Raw genomic sequence first — 22567 nt, forward strand, 5'->3', positions numbered from 1 at the left:
CCATAGAGCGATGAGCTCTCCCAACCACAAAATTGCGGAGAAATCAGGTCCCCCAATAGTGACTTCAACAATTTTTCGATGAACAGTTCCATGTTCCCCATGTGAGTGGTTTCCGGCTAACCGATAATGCGAAGGTTACATCTCCGAGAACGGGCTTCCAAATCCTGTGTCTTATCCTGAATACCTGGAGGACCCTCCCTAACTGTTTGTGCTCCACGTCAAGAGTAGTGTGAGCCTCCTCCACCTCAGACAGCCTCCACTCCGACATGCCAAGGTGCTCAACGTGTTTTTCCAGCCTCTCGGCCATGCGGTCCATTCGATAAATGAGACCATCCATCTTGGTTCCTAGGGAGGTGATCCCGCCTTGTAGATTCTTTTCCATAGCTATTAATAGACCTCGGATGTCTTGCTGATGATCCCCACCGGGTGTATCCTGGTCCCCAGGGCAGTCTCATTGGCCTTAGACTTCTTCGAGTCGAACAACAATTTTGTCTGAGACCTATCTACTCGCCCCATTGCAGCACACAAGTTCTCTCCCTCCCAGGGATGTACCGCACGGACCAGGGAGCGTCCGGACACACAGGTGCCCCAATACAGGATCACCGGGCCCCAGGCGATGAGCCACCGAAGACCGCGTCTATCAGGGTTTCACAGCTCCCCCATTGCTGGGCACTCCCTGCACCTCAAAGCACTACCGCCGGTATTTGGGATGTCTACTCCACCGATTTGGCACCCCGTATGGTATCCCGCACAGGAATCCTGCCGAAGTGCCGCCAGGAAGGCCCCTCAGTCCCGCACCTCCAACTCCAGGCGGGCCACCGGTTCCGGGCGCATCGATGGTGATGTTGTGCGCCTCTGATCTCGCGTCTCACCCACCTGAAGGTGCAAGCGCCGCTCCTCACGGGTACTCCAGCGCAGGGGAGACTACACAGACAGAGCGCAACGTGTCAGCGGGGAGGATGCGCAACTCCTGCACCCCCCAGCATATCAGGGTTCGCACTCCGCAAGAATCGCTGTGTGGTCACACTGCCCCAGGACTCCAAAATTGCGGCAGACCCTCCACTAGTGCACTTTCAAGGCCTCCCAGGACTCCGGATCCCATCGCTGCCCCAAAGTAAGTATGCCCAGAGGGCCCGATGTAGGGGCACCCCTCCCCCGGTCGGCTCACCTCTCAGCGCCTCTGTGGGGCCCGGCTTCCCAGGTCGTGCCTGGCGATGCGGGTCAAGTGGGGATGGGTCGCCTCATGCAGGTCAAGCGCGGCAGAAGCAGAGCGATGTTGACCGCACCGGGAAGCCGCAACCGCAGCGGTCGTCCCGACGCCCTCTCAGTGCTGCTGTCGATAGGGCAGAAGAGTCCCAAGGCTGCGCCTCAAGGGTAGACTGCTCAGTCTCTCTCGGCGGGTGAGCGTCCCCATGCTGCCGCCTCACCTTGGCACCCTCCACACTAGGCCAAGGGGGGCACCAGCGCAATCTGACAAGGGGGGGGAGACAGGTCGCTCCACTCACCCCGCACTCGTGTCCTCCCTCATGAGATGGGCGCACCTCCGATCGGCGGCCGGGGGAGGGTCCGCAGGTTCACCAGACAGGGGCCGACCTCTCGTCACTGCCAGACCCGGAGCACGCAGTACTCGGAGCCCGGGAAACAGGCAGGGAGCAGGCAGGGCACTCGCTCCTTCGGTGATTCGGTCCGACGTGGCAGCGCGGACCTCCGATGGGCACAGGACTGTTTTCCAGCGCGCAGCACACAGGATAAATGAAAGATTTTATCGTGAACCGTAAGCTCTCGGCTCAAGTGGCCATCTTGGTCGCGAGCTAGCTCCGCCCCCCACCTAAAGCAATTTAACAGGCATGTTGGAAAAGGTGTTTGAAGTCCGTAGTTTGGGCTGCCAACTCTCGTGCTTTGTCCTGTCCCCTCTCCCTAGAGCCTCTTGCAATAGGCTATCTGCAGCCAGTGGAAGCAAGCCCATGCTTTAAACATCACACTGTCTCAAGTGGTTCTAACTGTTGATGAAATGTGGGCTGTGTGTAAAAAGGTGAGGGTCCATACCATTCTAAACACTTCAGTCAGTTTAAAGGCTGAACCCATTGAATGACAGCTATTCTGTGGGCTTTGCATTAAGTCACTGAGTGTAAATGGTTCATCAGTCATCCACTTTATATGTTCCAAACAAGCTTCCTTTGATAGAAATATTAACTGGGATGATGTTAATTGCTGATACACAGCTGCAAAATGTTGGCTGACCACTCATAGTGGATTTGTTACCAAAAAGAGACTAACTTCTGCTTCACACGGCTAGGTACAGTCAGGTTAGGCAGTTCGTGCAGGGTTATTTTTTTGTTTTGTTTATCAGTTTCCGTGAACATAAAGTACATACATATATTTAACTTGTACATCATCCAGTAAAATGTCAATATCTGCGTATGTATGACTGGAATATCATAACAGGTATATAGTGGTTTTGGGTAACAGAGGCCATGCCGTAGTATCTTTCAAAATACAGTGGTTAAGGCTAACACTGGAGAACTCCTCCTTTGCATATAGCTCAATATGGTTAGGCTGTCCTCGCTCCTTTTTCCAGATCGCTGTGCCTATTTCCCCAATTTCGACCTAAGTCAATTTGCCTTCATTATGTCCTCATCTGGGTTGTGTTGCCATATATAGTTCAAATGGAGCCCAAATATCTCTAGGTCTGCTGTCGGCTGACATTAGAAGCCAATATTTGGTTAATTGCTGTTGATAAAATGCAATGTCCATGATCCAGTCATTAATCGTGGGCACAGGAGCATGTCTACAGTGTCTGCCTGCATGACACTTTGCCAGCAGGAGCATCTTAACGATAAGTTTGTGCGCTATGGGCGGTATATTTGCCTCATAGCCTAGCAGAACCAGTAGTGGCGTGTTGGCTACTGCACTGTTCGTGATAGCTTCAACTTTGACGCATACATTTCTCCAATAGGTGGATTGTTTGTAGGCATCACCAGGCCAGGTGTGAGAAATGGATTAGGCGGAGCCTGTAATCCGGGCAGTGGTCCTGTTTAGGTGTAGCAATAGTGCCACTGGAGATTGGATACATTAACACCTAGAGCTCCTTGCCAGTTGCATGTCCCTGGGAGTGGTAGCATGTGTTGTTGTCTCTATAGTGGGCCATCTTTGCAGGATTGGGAGCAGTGTATAGCCTGTGGCCAACCTCTGCTGTGCATAGCCGAAAGCCTTTCCACCAGCTGTCCAAAAGGCCTCTAATAGGCATGCAGGATATGTGTTGCAACCTGGTGGCAACCACGGTAGCAGTGCTTGACGCTCTCAAGTTGGTAGGAATTGTGTGGGGCTGCGGTCCCACTTTGATATGAAACGCAACAAGTATTGCCACATCAGTGTCGAGTGAAAGTAACAAGGGGAATACAAGGTCCAATAATCCCACCCTAACTCGCAGTGATAAGGATAATTACTAGGAATTTAGAGTTGGAATGAGAGCCTTTAAGCTGTTTGGGAGGAGAGACTATTGGTGGAACAAGAGATCACTGTTCGTCCACTTCTCATTCGAAGAGGGAAGGGCAAGGGTCACCAGGGGTTGCCAACAGGAATATTAAGATTATAATTAGGTTCCTAGCTGAAACCCATGTTAATGGTAGCCATCATAAATTTTAATCTGCGGTTGGCAGGGCGATTCTTGGTGGGGGAATCCTGTGTCTTGCAGGAGGAGTGAGGAGGTGTCCTCTTCATCCAGTTCCACTGTCGAAGAGTCCAAAGAGGGTTGTTGTGGTTCTCAAAAGGTAGTTGCTGCTGTGGGGGCTGCCAAACGCCTGCTGTCCTGGACCTACTTCAGGGATGGGGTCATAGAGGAAGATCAAACATTTACAGCCTGTTTCTGATGTAGTCTTTGTCACCGTCTAGGTGAGCGTGGTGATCTTTGCAAGGAGCATCCGCTTGGGAAGATATGCCCTGCCTCTCCTCCCCCCGCCCCCCTGTTCCCAAGCCACATTCAGTTGAAGGAAAACAATAACCTTCTGCCCTTTCTTCACCTTCAGGTTAGCAGGGAATAGTATTGTTGAATTTAAGCCCATATCGGTTTTCTTTTGACCCATAGAAAAGACTTCTGACCCTTAGAAAAGAGACCTGCTGGCAGTGGACCGTGATCTTGTTGTCAGGGAAGACAAGTATTCATTGGTTGTCTTTCTGGAGCTTTTCTGCCTGTCTTGCTGGTCTTAAAATTGCATCTCATCTTCATAGTATACAAATTTGGCAACTATTTACCTTGGAGAAGCACCTGGAGGGGGGGGGGGAGCTGGCACCCAATAGGCCCTTTCAATGGGAAAGAAGAAAATTAGGTCTTGAGGTGAACAAAGTCTTTGAACCATGTTTTTAGGTAGTTCACCATGTTGTGACCCTTGCAGCCCTCGTGTAGGCTAACTATAAAGAGGTTACTATGATTAGATCAAATCTCTGTGTCTTCTGTTCAGCTCTCCAGGAAGCAGACCTACTCTGCTAAATCCCATAGTTGTTGCTGGAGATCTGTGGGTGCAATTAAAGTGTCTTCTCTGACTGGGTTGTGATTTCTGCAAATCTCTTGTAATCAGTTTGTAACCAGTTTACGATGGCCACCATATTTACTTTGGTCTCATGGGAGATCCTTGTTGTTTATATGGCCTGAAGTATGGCATCAAGTTTGTCAAGAGTCCATAGCTGATGTGCTAGGCAAGACCACTTCTTTTACTGGCCAAGGCAACTCTGAATGGCTTGGTACTGCCCATCCTTAAAGCTGTAGCAATCCAGTATTGGTATTCTTGTTGTATAGTCAGCAGAGGATCAGGTAATAAGAGAGTCATGTATAAAAGATATATATATATATAAAAAAATCACTATGGCTTGTGGCAGCGCTGGCTGCGTCATGGCACTTTTTTTTTTAACTTTAGGCGGTGTTGCAGCTGCTGTGCAACATGCCTAAAAAACAATTTCACAAAGCCAGTAGTTATCATAGGCAATACGCTTGGCTTTCCCATAGCTTGTTGGGATCTACGCCTGTAAATACTAGTATGTGGTCAGTGGGCTGGGGAAATATGCCCAGTGGGTTTCTTAGACTGGTTGGTGGATTAGGTTGCAGCACAGCTGATTTTCTTTTCTATTGCTAATTGCTAATCCCATTGATCCAAATGCAAGGACCTTCTCTGATTGATCATTATATTTGCTTGGTTTCCCCATTATATGTATTTCAATCTTTGTACAAGACCGAATAAATTGATAATCTAGCGGATTCCAATAATTGCCACATGGGATAATTCATGTGACCTTCTCTATAACCTTTAAAACCCGTAAAAAATTAAAAATGATGACTTTTAATCTGTGTGTTGTTGTGTAAATTAAAATAGGATTTAATCTAAAAGTACCAGAAAATTGAGAGTTTGATGCCACTGACCATTAAAATGTTGGCAAACCTTTCTTTTTTGTTTTCTACAAAGCTCTACTTAGCCCCAGGGAGCATAAATTATTGAGAAGACCGCTCTTGATAATTTAAGAAAAAATGAAATGACGCTTTTTGGGTAGGATGTAAATAAACAGTTTGTATTAATGCTGTATTACCCATGACTTTGCCAACTTCAACCATTTTCAGAGTAGAGCCACTCTTTTGTATTTTTTATTAGCAGCTTATTGTGGTATAGTTAATCATTGCATTTTTTCTTTCCTTCCTTCACTCCATAGAAAGATAACAGCATTAAGTGGGTTTCCAGATGGGACTATATTTTAGACAGTATGCCACAGACCAACATCCAGTGGTTTAGGTAAGTGTAAGTTCTTTATTGTGCTCTTTGAAGAATAATCTTAAGACTGCAGATTTATAAGCACTTCTGTTGCATTTTTGTGGCATTCTTTGAGGGTCCTGGGTTTTAGAAGCACTACTGGTATACAGACCGGGTATAGACATGAACACGAAGACAAACTAGGTTTACCTTCCAAATTAGGCCACACAGTGCTGGCACAAGGCCCTTTTTCAAGACAAAATGATTGCTTGGTAAAATTAAGGGACTAAGCTGTGATAGCCATCTAGAGCTTCCAAGATGGTGGCTTTATTTTAGGTACTCCAGCAGTGGCTCGCATCCATGGGCCCATATTTCACAGAGGCACATTGGACTGAGCAGTGCGCTCTATAAGTATACTTTACATTACATTAGGTTTATCGACTAAACTTTTCAAGAGCAAAGGTACATTTTGTTTTTTACTTCTGTCATAAATGCGTGACAGCACACTATGCTTTCACCTAATGTGTGTATGGCTAATGTATTGTTGGTTATCTTGAAAATTGAGAAATAGAAGTCAAAGCAAACATTGGATGCCCTCAATCAAACAGGAACTACAGTTATTGTGTGCAAACATTTGCACAGACCACTGTAAGGCTTTTCCATCAAAAGAAAGAGGAAAAAACTTGAGCCACCTCCTACAAGAGATGACCTTGGCAAGTTGAATAACAGTAAGAAAATACAAAGTTCTTGCAGGAATTCTCTTATCCTGTATTATTCTCGTGCCACAGTGTCACCTAAGAATAAGACCTCTACAAAAAGATCTTGACAAACAGTGTACACAAGTGAATGGCCAGTGTTACCATTATGTTCAAGTCACAGAAAGCATGAGTTATGCTACGCTTTGGTGAAAAGGCAAAACCACCTTCTATTTAAGTCAGGATCTGTACGAGGTCAAACCTTACTTTGACAACAGATCCCTCAATGAAATGTTTGGGAGCACAGTCGAATTGCAGGCACAAAAGCTACACATAAATATGCTAGGGTTATGAGTTATGACGCTTCCATAGAATTCGTTTCACCCTTCATGCATTAAAAGTATCTCAAGATCAGAACTGACGTGTGATAACGTTCTATTATATGAAAACTCAAGTAGGGGCAAAATTCAAGCAGTAGTCCATGGAAGCAGAGATATTGTGGTAATGGGTCCTGTGACACAGCATCAACTTGACAGTGAAACTTGTCCAAGGCTTGTGAGCATCTGACTCGCTCAGCAGGAGAAACGTAGGCTGTGAAAATTGAGTGTTAAACTCAAATCTGTTAGATGTAATATTCCAATGGTGAGGCAAATCCAAATGAGATCTATTTGCAACACCAACCATCGTCAAATGATGAACGCTTGCAAGCAGGTAGTGGAACCCTAATTTGATAGAGAAATATTTTTCGATTCTATACCTGTTTAACTGTCTGTAACATCAGCAAGAAGAAAGATGGGGAGTTGCAAGCTCGAAGAGTTTTGAGTAGGTCAAATGCTCAGACTCTTTGGTTCTCTACCAGCTCCCTCTTGCACGCTCTGGCTCTTTGGTGCTCTATTGACTCCCTCTGGTGCGCTCTGTCTCTTTGGAGCTCTACAGACTCCCTCACAGCGTTCCTTCAAGCCCATCAAGAGGACATCCATCTGGTTTTCCACTGGCATTTTCACATTCTGTGCCCAGGTCCATCTGAGCCACTTCTGCCCTTGGCTCTAGTCTTGATGCTGCCCCGGCTCCCATGACCATGCCAGGCTCTGGTACTTCAATGCTGACCTTGCCATCCTAAAGGTGACCAAGATTGTCGTCTCAGTTGCCCACTCAACGCCGGTTCAACTTCGACTGACATCACAACCGAATTAGAAAGAGATTTTTGCACTCACTTTACCACAAGGCAGGCAATATTGTATACTCTCCCTTTTTGGGATGGACTTACGACCGGTGTAAAAAGTTCGCTCGGCCCTATGCCAATGACCATTAGTATGAGGACTTGAACGTGGCTAGTTGGCTAGATACTTCTTGTGACAGCCCTTTCTCTCCTTTGCTCTCCTTCTGGCACGGCCACAGAAGAGTATGCCTCCAACGCCATGGTTATCCATAGGGTGGCTAAAGTCCTAGACCTCCACCTCTCCACCATGGAGGTAAAATAACTGTCTTGACCCAAGTCCTGCAACCTGGTTAGACTACTTTTGAGATTCTCCTTCCCTTCAATGAAGCGTTGATGCGTACCTTCCAGGGACTTGGGCTAAGCCTTTTTCCAGGTCCTCCATTTAACTGGTAAATTGCCAGACACTATTGGTTTGCTCCAAGCAACCCGGTGTTTTTGTCCTACCACCCCTCTCTGGAGTCTTATGGTGCAACCTTCCACTAGCCAGACCAACTCCAGCAATTTCCTTACCACTCCTTGTGACAGGAAATCCAAGTGAGTGGAGACTTTCAGGAAATGCTTATTCTTTTCAGCCGGTTTGGCCTTCTATTTATTGGGTTGCTATACTCGTGCCCTCTGGGACTCAGTGGAACAAGCCCTCGTCGTTTCGATGAGGCATTCCTTACCGCTAGCTTGTTCCACCTCAGTAGGCAACCCAGCAGTTTTGCTGAAGACCATGGTGCTCAATGCTCCCACAGCCAAGGTCTGCCTATTTCTCAGTAATGAAAACAAAGGTGTCCCCTATGAATAACAATGTGGAGTGGGACGGGGAAAAAAATACAAGAAACCCACTTCCACAAATGCTCAACCCAGAGTGATGTCTTTAGATAAAGTGACACAATCCTCTTTTTAATTAAGAATAAATCTTCCTTTTATTTAACTTGAATTTAAATAAAAAAACAATAAACTTTCATCACTTTATATGCAAGAAAATCAACACATTTTTACAAATGGTTGCCAATTTTCCTAAAACAAAAGAAGAAATCACTCTCGCAGACTACATCCATACCATTCATACTATATATAACATTAAAAATATCATCATAAAAAATATTTTGCCGCACCATAGTATTTCACACAGTAATTTTAAATGGATTACTTCAATAAATACAAAGTTGTCAAAATCAAGAAATCTTAACTGTATGCAATCCGATAGTTCAAACACCGTTTTTGACCAGAAACAGTTTATTTGTATGCACTGTACATTCACATTTTTTTAATTCTTTTTGGCCAATATATAGATGCATCACAAAATTTGTATTCCTTTTGCTTACACATTTCTATTTTCTTGGTGCCAGCACACCTATTTCGCAGGTGCCAACACACATTTCTGTGAAGAGTGAACAGACCACACCTTCTTCAGGGCACAACACTGCTTAATAGAAACACACAGGGAGCAGGCCAACCAGTATCTAAAATAACAGAAACAAATATAATACCTGCGTAGGACACGAAAGCTCCTACTGGCCTATGTGAATACTTCCCATATTTAATACATACCGAACCAGTGCTCATAACACATACTAGCAAAACAGCAGTCAATGTGCATGAAAACCCAGTATGTCCTTAGGTGGCTGCTCACCGTACCTAGGTATTGCATGCACCAAAGACATACTGTTACCTAGTACCAGAGATAACAATCGTAACAAGTGCCAAAATAAGCTAATTTCAGTGAGTTAAGAAGTGCGTGTAGATTTGTGCATTACTAAAGTGAATATACACATCCCTTAATCAAAAATGTTAGCATATCTCACCAATAAATAAGGAGGAGTGTAACAGACACATTTGTCAAAACAAGAGAGTCTCTAGGTACCTGATGGATACAGTTGGAAACGTGGTCACAATATCACAACGAATCTTGTAGGAATTGGATCCAAAAAATACCTGTAACTTGTCCCGGGCAAAAACTAAAGAATGATAAAATAGCAATTAGCGATGGAAACCAATGAAAATATGTTTAAGTACAGCACCCCCTTCAACTGGTGTTACCTCAGGGAGACTGTCCTACTCACTATCTAGGCAAGTATATTCACATTTTAGCGGGCCATCACCCGTCGCTTCCTTCAAAGATAGGAGAGGGGTCATTCAAGACCGGAGACCTCCTTCTCTAAATACGTAGAAGAAAAAATATAAGAGCAAACTAATAAATAGTGCCTCGAAGGGGGTCTACAGAAGCTAGATGTATAAAAACAAGTATATATATGTATAGCTGAATACAACCAGCGTGGATAGACGCAGCATGATGGACTAGAATCGCCTTGCACACTCAGAGAAAAAATGCCTACCTGGATGCGACTCCATTTAAACTGGGGGTCTGTTCCACATGTCAGAAAAATAGTGGAAATAGATGACAGATTCACGAGGGCAGAGAAAGGAATGTCGGACATCTTACAGTATGCCCAAGCATAACTGCAGCTACTGGTTAAATAAAGATGAAGGAATGCTGCTTCGCATTGCTAGCCTCAATATCTGGTCTGTGGTTTCGTAACTATTTTATACCATAGCGATATGGGGGCTTTAGAGCTAAAAGCGCGTCTCAATTGTCTTCTGAAGAATGCAAAGAGTATGTGACTGACATTCTGATGGAAGGAGGGAGATGTTGGCCAGCTAGTATCCCAAAATAACTAAAGCCTGTGGTCAGATAGATGTAGAGAAGGTCTGCTTCCCAAGTCAACAACTTCATCAGTCTGTGTGCCATATCGAAAACCGGTGAATTTAAACTCACCCCGTTAGATGCCTATGCTGCTAATCAACACAGGGGTAGTGCCAGCCTGACATTCCAAGAAATGCTCAGAATTACAAAGCGAATTGCTACTGTGAAACAAATTCAGAAAGACAGCTGCCATAGAGTGAATAGGGAGGGGAAAGAACAATCTCACATCACTAATATAGATAATGATTGCCTCAGGCCGAACCTCAGCCTTGTATCGTCCCCAAAAAGTAAAGCCAAGATCAAAAACGTTTGTGTTGCTTTCTCTGAAGGAATAATTCTAGGTTGAGCAATAGTGGAGGTGGGTTGTTCTTGCTTCTTCAGCCTGCCTCTCAGTCCACCACATCACCCCTTCCAGCCTTTCGGTAGCCACCTACCCGCAGTTCATGGTGGGAGAGGAGCATTTTCAGTTTGCTGCGGTCCACTTTGGTCTCCCTAGCGTCCTTCTGGTGTTCATGAGTGACATCGGTGGTGGCAGCGCACCATCGGAGGTCAGGGGAACAAGTTTTCCTCTACCTCGACGGTTGGCTGTTGAAGGAAATTGTTAACCACCTCCTGACTGCAGTGAACCTCCAGCCATCTTTGAGGTTAACTATGAACGTGCCGAAGTCTCATCTGACTCCTTACCAGACACTCTTCATCGCTACTATTCTGGACATAGTTCGTTTTCATGCCTTTCCCTAGGGGTGACCGTTCAGGACATTCAGGTTATAATCCTGATGTTTGAGCCTCTGTCCTAGATTTCAGTGGGGTTGACTCTGAGGCTGCTGGAACGGTTAACCTTCCTGCGTCCTGCTAGTAAAACACGCCATATGGCATATGCGGGCTCTGCAGTGAGATCTGCTTTCAGTGGACCCAACATCAAGGGGACCTCTCAGACTACTTCCGGATATTTGAGGAGACTGCAAAGATCGCCAGGGGTGGCTACTGGACCATGAGGCGCACATGCACATCGGGAGTTGGCTGCCCACAGTGGCTTTAGCACTGGAACTGGCCTTCAGACTGCGGGTTGTGGGCTAGTTAGGTGCCCAAGAAGTATACATCAAGTGGAGAGCTTCTTGGTGTTTGTTCCAGACTTCGTTGCTCCACTGGAACATAATCATCACATTCCGGATACTGGGTGTCTTGCTGTGAAGTATCAGAATCATGGTCAGTGTGGTTTTCCCCCATGTCTTGATCATCTCCTTTCATGTCTTGACTGGTGCCTGCCATGCTCTTGAGGTTGAGTGACCGGATCAACTTGAGCTAAAATTATAGGATGTGGCATATCTTGTGGTTTGAGAGGTGATATGTCAGGGTTTAAAATCTGCCAGCAGTGTTTGTGATAGAATTGGTTGGTCCAGTGGTGGAGAGTCTGAGTAAAAAGCGTTCATAATCTTTTTCATTAATTGTAAAAAGTCCTTGGTTACCTATACCATTAGTATGCTAGGCAACCATGGGGGAATGCTCTCCGTAGGTTGACCATGGTTCTTGATATTCTTATGGCTCTTCTTCGTGATCTGTGTTATCAGTAATACACTGCATATTGGTCCGGTCCCGCAGACAACCCCCGTTGTAGATAGTTGTGTAAGTAACCTCAACAAAACTCTGATTCAATGTTGTCTAGATCACCATAAGAGCACCCAGGAGAGTTGTGACACTGGTAAGCAGCATACCTACAGTAGCTAGAGAAGCACAGCGGTATGTCTGGGTGTCCAAAGCCAATATACCTCATTCTTACCACATCGAAACTTAGTCCATCATTGATCCTGGGTGCGAGCAGCTTCCACTGGAGAATAAAAAGAACTGGCTTAACTGAAGGCTACAAGGAGCTAGTCTAAGAAAATGGGGTAATTCTTTTAACAATTTCTTAGTTTTTTTACTCCGCAATTCTCCTGATAAATTCGTTTGCATGTCTTTTGGTACAACTCTTACAGATGACACCTCGTGTGGAGGCTAACTGTGGCACTTTATTTTGGTGTAAAATCAGCAAAATGTGGCCGATTTATACTTAACAGAAATTTGGTACCTGCCATCCTGTATTTTTTGGGCTATTATATTGTTGGTGGGTTACGGCAATCAAAAATGCTGTAGTAGCTGGTTACAGATCAGAGTCTCTGACTAGCACACATGCGATCCTTTCCTGATGCATGGAGTGCATTGGTCAGTAGTGGCCGAGTGGGAAGGTAGCACTGTATTGGGTATGTGCAGATCTCTGCACATACCCAACTTCAGGGATGAAGAAAGATACAGAGAAACCCAAGCAGATTAGGGAACCATGTCCTCAAATTCAAGGACTTGAACAGCTCTCGTGAAGCACAAATGGTAACCCGTTGAGGCAAAAAAGGACATTTAGTGAATGAAAATTCAACTAAAATATAATTAAATATAGTTTGCATTTGTTGCTTCTAATCGGAAATACTTTATCGGCTGTAATTAGGTATTAGCCATTGTACTGTATATACATGTAGTATTTCAATGCCTAGAGGAATAACATTTGGTACTTCATATTTTGTTTTACAGTATTACAAACTCCCTCGTAATTGTTCTCTTCCTGTCTGGCATGGTTGCTATGATAATGTTGCGAACACTTCATAGAGATATTGCAAGATATAATCAAATCGATTCTTCCGTGAGTAGCACCGCTTTTTTAAAACTCCTTTTCTATTGTTAACTGTCAAATTGTATTTTAGTTACATGTTTAAAATTCACTCTGCTTGCTCTAGCATTCACTACTCCAAAGCACATAACAAGGTTTCTCTCACATGAAGGCCTTTTGAGGATGTCTAGTAGTGTAGCTCTGGATGCCTATTGTGTCTGACTGTGGTACTTTGGCCATCTCTTAAGGCTTTAAAAACAAAAAGGGACAGTGTTAATGGAAGTGTTTGCAATGATGTGTGATAGTTAAGCTATTGTATATTACCATAAGGCTATTTCGTAGATCATTGATTTATAATACTATATCGGCTGCTTGAGATCTTTGAGGTTAGCCATGAGCTGTGTGAGAAAGGCTTCAAGCACTTGCTCTATGCGGGCTGCTTCTGCAATGAAATTACCCTAGAGGACTGCGTTTAATACATCCCACAGACTCATGGCAGATGTGTCTTCCGTTTAATTGTGGGCTATATATTGTGTAATGTTATTCTTTTAGATCTATTTTTTGTATTTAATTACAAAAAGATACACTTGAAATTATTGACTGTCATTGAATCTTTTACGAGAAAATCTTGGAGATGCCATAGCCATCCATTTCCTGGGGGATCTATAATCCAAGGGGGTCAGGGCACGATGACACCTTTCATGACCTCTGCCATATCCAGAAGAAAGCGTTTATTTGGGAAAATGTAGTCTAGCCTGGCATTAGTTTTATTGGCACCGAATAGTGATAAAAGTCTCACATTAGAGGGTGCCTGGCTCTACAGGCATCCACTAGTCCCAACTCTTCCAGAAGGGCTTTGCTTACCGAGGAGAGCGTCTCAGCAGTTCCTCTCCTAGATTGGCCCTCATCTGCCACACTGTCTAATTGTAAATTAAAGTCTCCCCAAAAAATTATTGGTGCTGGGGACCAAGCAGTGAGGGTACGTGTCCTGTAAGGTAGCGTTCTTGTCCCTAGTTGGAGCTATAGCTAGAGCCCAATGTTAGAGGTTCAGCTCTCAAAGTTCCTTTTAATGCCACCCATCAGCTGCTTTGTCTTTTAGGGTCCTTTCTGTCACCGGTGGGCATCTATTGTGTATTAGTATTCGTACCCCTGCCGTTTTCTTCCTTCCCAAAGAGGAATATTGTGCAGGGAAATCCCTGGATTTCATTCGAGTTTATTCCTCCTGTTGAAGATGGGTGTCTTGAATGAGCCCAATGTCTACTTGGAGTATGTTGAGTTTATGCAAGACAGAGTGCCGTTGGTGTGGATTGTTCAGCCCTCGGGCATTATATGTGGTGATGTTAAGTTTTTTCTGGCCATTATAGAGTGTAATGCGGAGATTTGTTCACTTTTTCCTAATGTCCCCACTCATGTAATGTGTAGTCCATGACTAGGTGGCGGACGCCCACCTGTTCCCTTACAAACTCCAACGTTACTGCTACCCGTTGAGGCAACCTTGCAACAGTTAATGTTAAACCCTTGGCTTCCAGTATGGGAGAACAACAACATGCCTGGAACCTCTGGATCGCACTCGCGTAGGTAAAGGGTGAGTAGAGCTTTAAGTATTAAGGATATTGTGGGAAAGGCCTCTGTCGGCATCAGTCAACCCAGGCATCCGCCACAGCACTGGCCTTCAGTAGTTCATGCAAGTCAAAGGTGTGCACCTCTTCTTTCATATATGAGTAAATCTGTGTTCTTGCCTCCATCCTCAAAGAATTGATGGCCGTCAGACTTTGTCTTCCCAAGTAGAGTTCAGGGTCAGTTTATTCGTTGACTGCGTCTGGCCAGCTGCTAACTTGCTGGAATTATTCCATAGCTATTCCGTCCTGATTCACTCAGAAGCGGCCGCTCCACCACGCTCCCTGGCCACTTAAGTATCTGTGCTTTGACAGCAGCGCGCATTGCTTGGTTATTTGCATCTCCTGTGACGCTTTAAAGCCCATTTCCTCTGTGCATCATTTGTCTCGTAGCGCTTCATAGAAATCAGCTGTTTGATTGCCATAATTACATGCGAAGTGCCTGCTGCATATCGTAAGCCTCGCTTTGTATTTAAAAGAATATATTCATCAGCGCGCTTTATAATCTTAGCGCTTGATTGCTCCCAGTGCCCACTGCTGTAACTTTATTCGTCCTGTGCCTGGAATCTTCGTGTTTATCCTGCGGCCATTTTACTGTTTGTTGTTCTGCCTCCTGGCCCGTCTGTACACCCCGCCCCCCGCCTCACAGCTGACCCTCCCTCGCCCCTCCCCTTCCACTATCCACATATGACAGATGCAATCGCGCGCAGGGTCCACGCGCAGCGGTCGCGCCGAAGGTGCGCCAAAGGTAAGCCCGTCTTCGCCCGACCGCGCCTGGACCGCGCCCAGCGCCCGTCCCCCTGCCCTATGCCGCTCCCAACCCCCCAGAGTCACTTATGATGCCGCTACTCTCCTCGCCCTCAACGCCGGACGCACCCCACTTTGCTGCGAAGCTACCCCAGGACGTACCCACGGCCCATTCTCCTGCCTCTCCTGTAAGTTCAACTGCTTCAGAACCCTCACCAAACACACTTCCTCCACACTCAGCTCCGAACCCAACGACTTGAAATGCATCCTACTGAACACCCGCTCGGTCCACAGACACGCAACCGAACTCTGGGACCTAATCGACACTGCGTCACCTGACATCGCCTTCCTCACTGAAACATGGATGAATGCATCTTCTGCCCCCGACATCGCCATAGCCATACCGGACACTTACAAGATCATTCGAAAAGACCGCACCGATCAAACTGGAGGAGGCATCGCCATCGTCCATAGAAACACCATCAAAATTACAACCAGCTCTGACGACAATCTTGCAACCGCCGAACACCTCCACTTTCAGATCCACACCGACCCCAGGACCACCCTCAGAGGAACCCTCATCTACAGGCCCCCAGGCACCCGATCTCAATTCAGCGACGACATCACTGACTTCGTCAGCCCGCACGCCCTCGCCTCCGAGAACTACATTCTTCTAGGAGACCTCAACTACCACCTTGACAACATTCTCGACAACAACACCACCACCCTCCTGGACAACCTGTCCAATCTCGGACTCAAACAACTTGTTGACACCCCCACTCACACATCTGGACACACGCTCGACCCTATCTTCACCTCCAGCAAGCACATCTCCTTCGATCACACTACAGCTCTCCACTGGACGGATCACAGCTGTGTTCACTTCAGCTACAAAACAACCCTGACCCACAACCGTCCACAACCCATTCCCCGAAGAAAATGGAACAAAATCACCACCGACCAACTCCTCGCATCACTCAGCCAAAACACTCCCACCCTAACAACGGACCCAGACCAAGCGGACACAAACCTCAGGCAATGGATTACCCACAGTGCGGACGAACTAGCACCCCTGAAAAAACACCAGTTGAAATCATTCAGCAAAAGGGCTCCCTGGTTCAGTGATGATCTTAAAAAATCCAAGAAGACATGCCGCACCCTGGAGAAGATTTGGAGAAAAGAACCAACCTCAGACAACATGGCCTCCCTCAAGACAGCCACCCGCAAACACCACCAACTGATTCGATCCGCCAAGAAATCAGCACTTAAGGACCGTCTCGACAACAATTCTCATAACAGCAAGGAACTCTTCAATATCGTCAAAGAATTCACCAACCCTCCCGCAGCATCCAACGACATCACTAACTCCCAAGACCTCTGTGATGCGCTATCCTCCTTCTTCTACAACAAAATTGCCGACATCCACAACAGCTTCAAGAATATTCCCAATGACCAACTCACCCCACCCCCTTCTGATCCCACCCCTCCAACTAACTACCTCAACTCCTGGAACCCAATCACCATTGAAGATACCATTCATCTCATGAACTCAATCCACTCTGGCTCACCTTCTGACCCCTGTCCCCACTACATCTTCAACAAAGCTAACTCCATCATCGCTCCCCAACTCCGCGATGTCATCAACTGCTCCTTCAACTCCGCCACCTTTCCAGAAATATGGAAACACGCCGAACTCAGCGCCCTTCTGAAAAAACCAACTGCAGACCCATCAGAACTGAAAAACTACCGACCCATTTCCCTCCTCCCTTTCCCGGCCAAAGTCATCGAGAAAGCCGTCAACAGCCAACTCGCAGCCTTCCTTGAATCCAACAACTCCCTGGATCCCTCACAGAACGGCTTTCGAGCCAAACACAGCACCGAAACCGCCCTCATTGCGGCGACCGACGACATCCGAGCACTCCTGGACAACGGTGAAACAGTGGCCCTCATTCTACTCGACCTCTCCGCCGCCTTCGACACTGTCTGTCACAACACTCTCATACAACGCCTCAACAACATCGGCATACAAGGAAAAGCCTTGGACTGGATCATCTCGTTCCTAGCCGGGAGAACCCAGAGAGTCCGACTCCCCCCTTTCTACTCAGAGCCCACCGAAGTCATCTGCGGCGTACCTCAAGGCTCCTCACTCAGTCCCACCTTCTTCAACGTCTACATGAGTCCCCTCGCCTCCATCGCACGTCAACACAACCTCAACATCATCTCCTACGCCGACGACACCCAGCTAATCCTTTCCCTTACCAAAGACCCCAACACCGCCAAAAACAACCTTCACGAAGGGATGAAAGAAGTAGCCGAATGGATGAAACAGAGCCGCTTAAAACTCAACTCAGACAAAACGGAGGTGCTCATCCTTGGATCCTCCCCCTCAGCTTGGGACGACTCCTGGTGGCCTTCCACTTTGGGATCAGCGCCCACACCCACAGACCATGCACGTAACCTTGGCTTCATTCTAGACTCCTCTCTCTCAATGTCCAGACAAGTCAACGCCGTATCGTCCTCCTGCTTCAACGTCCTTCGCATTCTCAAAAAGATCTTCCGCTGGATCCCCCTCGAAACAAGAAAGACTGTCACCCATGCACTGGTCACGAGTCGACTGGACTATGGCAACACACTCTACGCCGGAATTACAACAAAATTGCAGAAAAAGCTCCAGCGCATCCAAAACGCATCAGCGAGACTCATATTAGACATCCCGCGCCAAGAGCACATCACCGGTCACTTAAAAAACCTCCACTGGCTTCCCGTCAATAAAAGAATTACTTTCCGCCTTCTTACCCACGCACACAAGGCCCTTTATAATCTAGGACCCGAATGCCTCAACACCCGACTGTCCTTCTACTATCCCACCCGCCAACTAAGATCATCCAATCAAGCCCTCGCCGCAGTCCCGCGCATCCGAAAAACCACCATGGGTGGCAGATCCTTCTCCTTCCTGGCTGCCAAGACCTGGAACTCACTCCCCACCCACCTCCGCCTTACTCAGAATCACATCTCCTTCAGAAAAGAACTGAAAACTTGGCTATTCGATAAACAGTGAACCCCTCCCTCTAGCGCCTTGAGACCCTCTGGGTGAGTAGTGCGCTTTATAAATGCCTGAACTTGAACTTGAACTATTCAGTTGCCTGCCAGTGTTTCTTTCTGCTTGTGGATCTTCCGTCACTCACTTCGTATTTCCTTCAATTCAGGGCTCCTTGGACGCTGCAGGTCTGAAGGTAGATGTGCCTCTGCTTCGGGGAAAGGCAAATCCAGTATGTGGGATGCCTCTTTTAGGAACTTGATTGCCCATCTTTTACTATGCCACTCAGAGAGGAATCGAAAGGAGTGTACCCATGGATAATTAACATTATGTATATTTGTAAAGCACACTATCACCCTTTAGAGTATCCGGCCACTGAGCAGGTGTGCGTGCTTAGCCCCTGGCTATGCTAGGTTGGTTAATTGAAGGTTTCTGATTAAGAATGTAACTCGGCGACAGGTGGGTCTCTTAGCAAGGGCAATCTTTGATGCATCTTGAAAGATTTGGAAGTCATAGCCATTGTAACGAAGAGGTCTTCGCTGTCTTGTTCCTGCCAGGATTGCCTCTTTGTCTTCATAGGAGTGGAGGCAGGCTAAGATGTCTTGAGGGTATTTGGAGGTAGGGGTACGCAAACCCACTCTGTGAGCTTGATTAGTGCAGAGTGGTTCAGTGCAGAGTGGTTCAGTGCAGAGTGATTCATTCAGCATATTCTCTGCTTGCCGCTGGATGTAGATCCTGATACCTTTACTTTTCTTGCCTGGGGGCACCCCTCTGATGAAGAGTAGAGTGCCTGGAGTGGTTCTCCAAGCCTCTTTGCTTTTCCTTGTGATGTAATGTAATGTAAGCACTTCTTTTATATTTATTTATTATAACACTTATAAAGCGCGCTATTACCAGTCGGTGTCCTGGCGCTGAAGTGATAGTCCCTAGGGAGAAAGTTTCCAAGACCTAGAGGGAAAAGAGCCATGTTTTTAGATCCCTTCTGAATGCCAGCAGATTCTCGTTCTGTTTAAGGGAAAGAGGGAGGGAATTCCATGCCACCTCTGCTCCCCTAAAGAAACTCCTTCCGCCCCAAGGCACCTTCCTGATCCGGGTCGTTTTAACCAGCCCTAGACTGGCCGACCTAAGTTGTCTACCTGGTCTGTACCATTGAAAGCGGTCCTGAAGAAACTGAGGGCCAAGACCGTGTAATGCCTTTAAGACTATACAGAGGGCCTTAAACAGAATCCGCTTCCGCCCCGGGAGCCAGTGCAGCTTCTCCAGCTCCTTGGTGACTGAGGAAAACTTGGGCAGTCCCCCAATAAGGCTGGCGGCCGCATTTTGTAGGACCTGAAGTTTGTTGAGCACCCCCTGTTGTGCCTCAAGGAGGAGACTATTGCAGTAGTCAATGCGTGAAAGTACAAGAGCTGTCACCACCGTCTTTCTGCTTCCCTCTGGTAGGAAGGGGAGGACCTTCCTAATAATTTTCAGGGTCCAATGTATGGAGGAGCTCAGTGCCTTGACTTGGGGTTTGAAGGAGAGTTGGTTGTCAATAATGACACCAAGATTCTTCACCTTCGAGGCCGGGCAAGGTGGCGGTCCCATGTCAGTAGGCCACCAGCTGGGGCCCCAAGGACTGGTATTTGACCCAAAGATGAGCACCTCAGTCTTGGAGGAGTTAAGTTTTAAACAGCTTTTAGCCATCCAGGAACTGACTGCTGACATACAGTCCTGAAACCTGCCTGCCACACCCACCTCTGTCCCCGGGAGCACCGAGACCACAATCTGGGTGTCGTCCGCGTAAGATGTTAGCTCAAATCCAAAGGATCTGATCACCGGGGCCAGGGATGATACATAGATGTTAAATAAAGTGGGGCTTAGGGAGGAGCCCTGCGGGACCCCCCCTGGGAGTTGGAAAGGTCTTGATTCGAACTCCCCCATCGCCACCACTTGTACCCGGTCTGTTAAAAAGGCTTTCAGGAGGTTAAGTGCTTGACCCTGGACCCCGCAGCCCTCCAATCGATCCACCAGCAAAGCATGGTGGACCGTGTCGAAGGCCGCCGACAGGTCCAAAAGGATCAGCACTGCCTGGCCACCTTCATCAAGTACCTTCCGGACCTCCTCTATGGATTTTATAAGAGCGGTCTCGGTGCTGTGACCCTCCCTGAACCCATGTTGAGCTGGATCCAGGCCCTTGGAGTTATGCAGGAAAGAACAGAGCTGGGAGTTCATGATTTTCTCAACCATTTTAGCTGGTAGTGGCAACCTGGAAATAGGCCTATAGCTGTTGGGATCTGCAATATCAAGGGAGGGTTTTTTAAGAAGTGGGTGAACTGAGGCCCGCTTCCATAGTTTAGGGAACTCCCCTCTCTCAAACATTAGATTGTAAATGCTAGCCAAGTGGTCCGCAATAGGGACTGCTGCTAGCTTTGCGATTGCGGTCGGGCAGGGGTCCTGGGGTGAGCCCGATTTAGTGGCCAACAGAAGTTTCAATACCTCATCTGTACCGACTGGCTCAAAGGTCAAGAATTTAGCTCCCGGGGGTCCAACCGGACTATTCCCGTGGGGCATCTCTAAGAGACTCTGGGCCACCAAAGGTTCAAGAGAGGTAAAGATCAAATGAACTTTGCTAAGAAAAAAACTTGCTAGTGATTCGCAAAGTTCTATATTAGGTGGCACAGTCACGGATTTAGGAGAAGCCAGACTAGCCACTGTCTCGAAAAGTTCCTTAGATGAGTTTTTGGCACTCTCAATACGCTCCGTGAAGTAGACACTCTTTGCTTTTCTAATATCGTCTTTGTAGGCCCTTTGACACATTTTCAGTCTCTCTTTGTCAGTCTCAGTATAATTAGCTCGCCAGAGCCGTCCTAATTTTTTGCATACTACTTTGGCCTCTCTAAGCGCATCAGTGTACCAGGGAGCCGATGGAACCAGCCTGGTGGGTCTACATCTCTTAGGAGGGGCCAACTTGTAACAGGCCCCATTAATCCACTCCGTGTACTTGGCGGTGGCTGTGTCTACGTCCGCTGGCAGGGCCGGGCCGGAGGCCGGGAGCAGCTCCTCCAAAGCAGTCCCGTCGATATTTTTCCACGCCCTACACATCCTACTTGCTTGCCCCTCACCCAGAGACGACTTAATCCGTGGGCTGAGGATGGAAAACAGCACCACTCGATGGTCAGTCCAGGGCAGAGGTTCAGCATTCGAGAATGTCAGATCAGGATTGCTGGAAAATATCCCGTCTAGTGTATGGCCAGCCTGATGGGTTGGCCCTACTACCGACTGGATCAGACCCGCCGCAGACATCACATCAGCTAAGGCCATAGTGTCGGCATCAATGGTGTCTTCTAAATAAAAATTAAAATCACCCAGGACGGTATAAGAGTTGGCACACAGGGCTTCCTCTAAGAAGCTATTATTTATTTATTTATTTATTATTTATTAAATAAATACATAAATAAGAAGCTACCAACTGTGTCAAGAAAACGGGCCTTCGACCCAGGGGGTCTGTAAAGGAGGCAGCCTTTAAACGTGCAATGGTTAGAGAGATCCAATTTATCTCACTGCGACCCAGCGGGTATCCTGGCACTGTGAGACGGGAGGCCTGTGACAAGGGAGTAAGTTAATCTGATGCTCTGGGATATGATATTAAGTTATCCTTTTAGTCGGGTGATTGCAGCATTCTTTAAGACCTTGCAACCTCTCATCTTGGGTTGAATCCATTTAGTCTACTCTGTGGCCTAATTAGTCTAATTCAGTGTTTGCCAACTGTGTATCCTAGCTGATTTAAGTGGGTCACGAAAGTCCATGCAATTAATGTGCAAATTTAGTGCCCATTTCAATGGAAAATGTGCTGTCCGTAAATGACCGTGCTCTACCACACAATGCTTTAGTTACATTAAAAAATATCCCACCTTGTATCTATTAAAGCGAGATGTATTGTGAAACTTTGTCCTAAAAATTGGGTTGTGGTTCTAAAAATCTTGGGAAACACTGATCTAAGTCTTCCCTCATTTCATAGAGGCTTTGCTTTAGGTCAGTATGGACTGCTCTGATCTTGTTTTTGAGGTCTGTGAAGAATTGAGTCATCACATTTTTAGTGCGTTTCTCATCGCCACCCGGAGGTGCGATAGGTCCTTCCTCGACGTCCCCTCCTGTTGGTGCAGTCAGTTTAGTGTTCACCTCTGCTCGTTTGGTGATCTTAGCCTGGAGGAGGTC

The 22567-nt window shown here is 46.8% G+C and overlaps 1 protein-coding gene across 1 annotated transcript in view; it reads left to right on the forward strand.

Annotated features, from left to right (window-relative positions):
* Positions 1-22567, forward strand: part of LOC144829455 (transmembrane 9 superfamily member 2-like) — a 1692131-nt gene that overhangs the window by 850374 nt on the left and 819190 nt on the right. Inside the window, exons 8-9 of the mRNA XM_078688619.1 lie at positions 5695-5774; positions 12898-13006. Of these exons, the coding sequence (XP_078544745.1) occupies positions 5695-5774; positions 12898-13006 (189 nt within the window). The remainder of the gene's footprint in view (positions 1-5694; positions 5775-12897; positions 13007-22567) is intronic.

The sequence above is a fragment of the Lissotriton helveticus genome, chromosome 4_1 (genome assembly GCF_964261635.1).
Source record: "Lissotriton helveticus chromosome 4_1, aLisHel1.1, whole genome shotgun sequence".
Taxonomy (NCBI): Eukaryota; Metazoa; Chordata; class Amphibia; order Caudata; family Salamandridae; genus Lissotriton; species Lissotriton helveticus.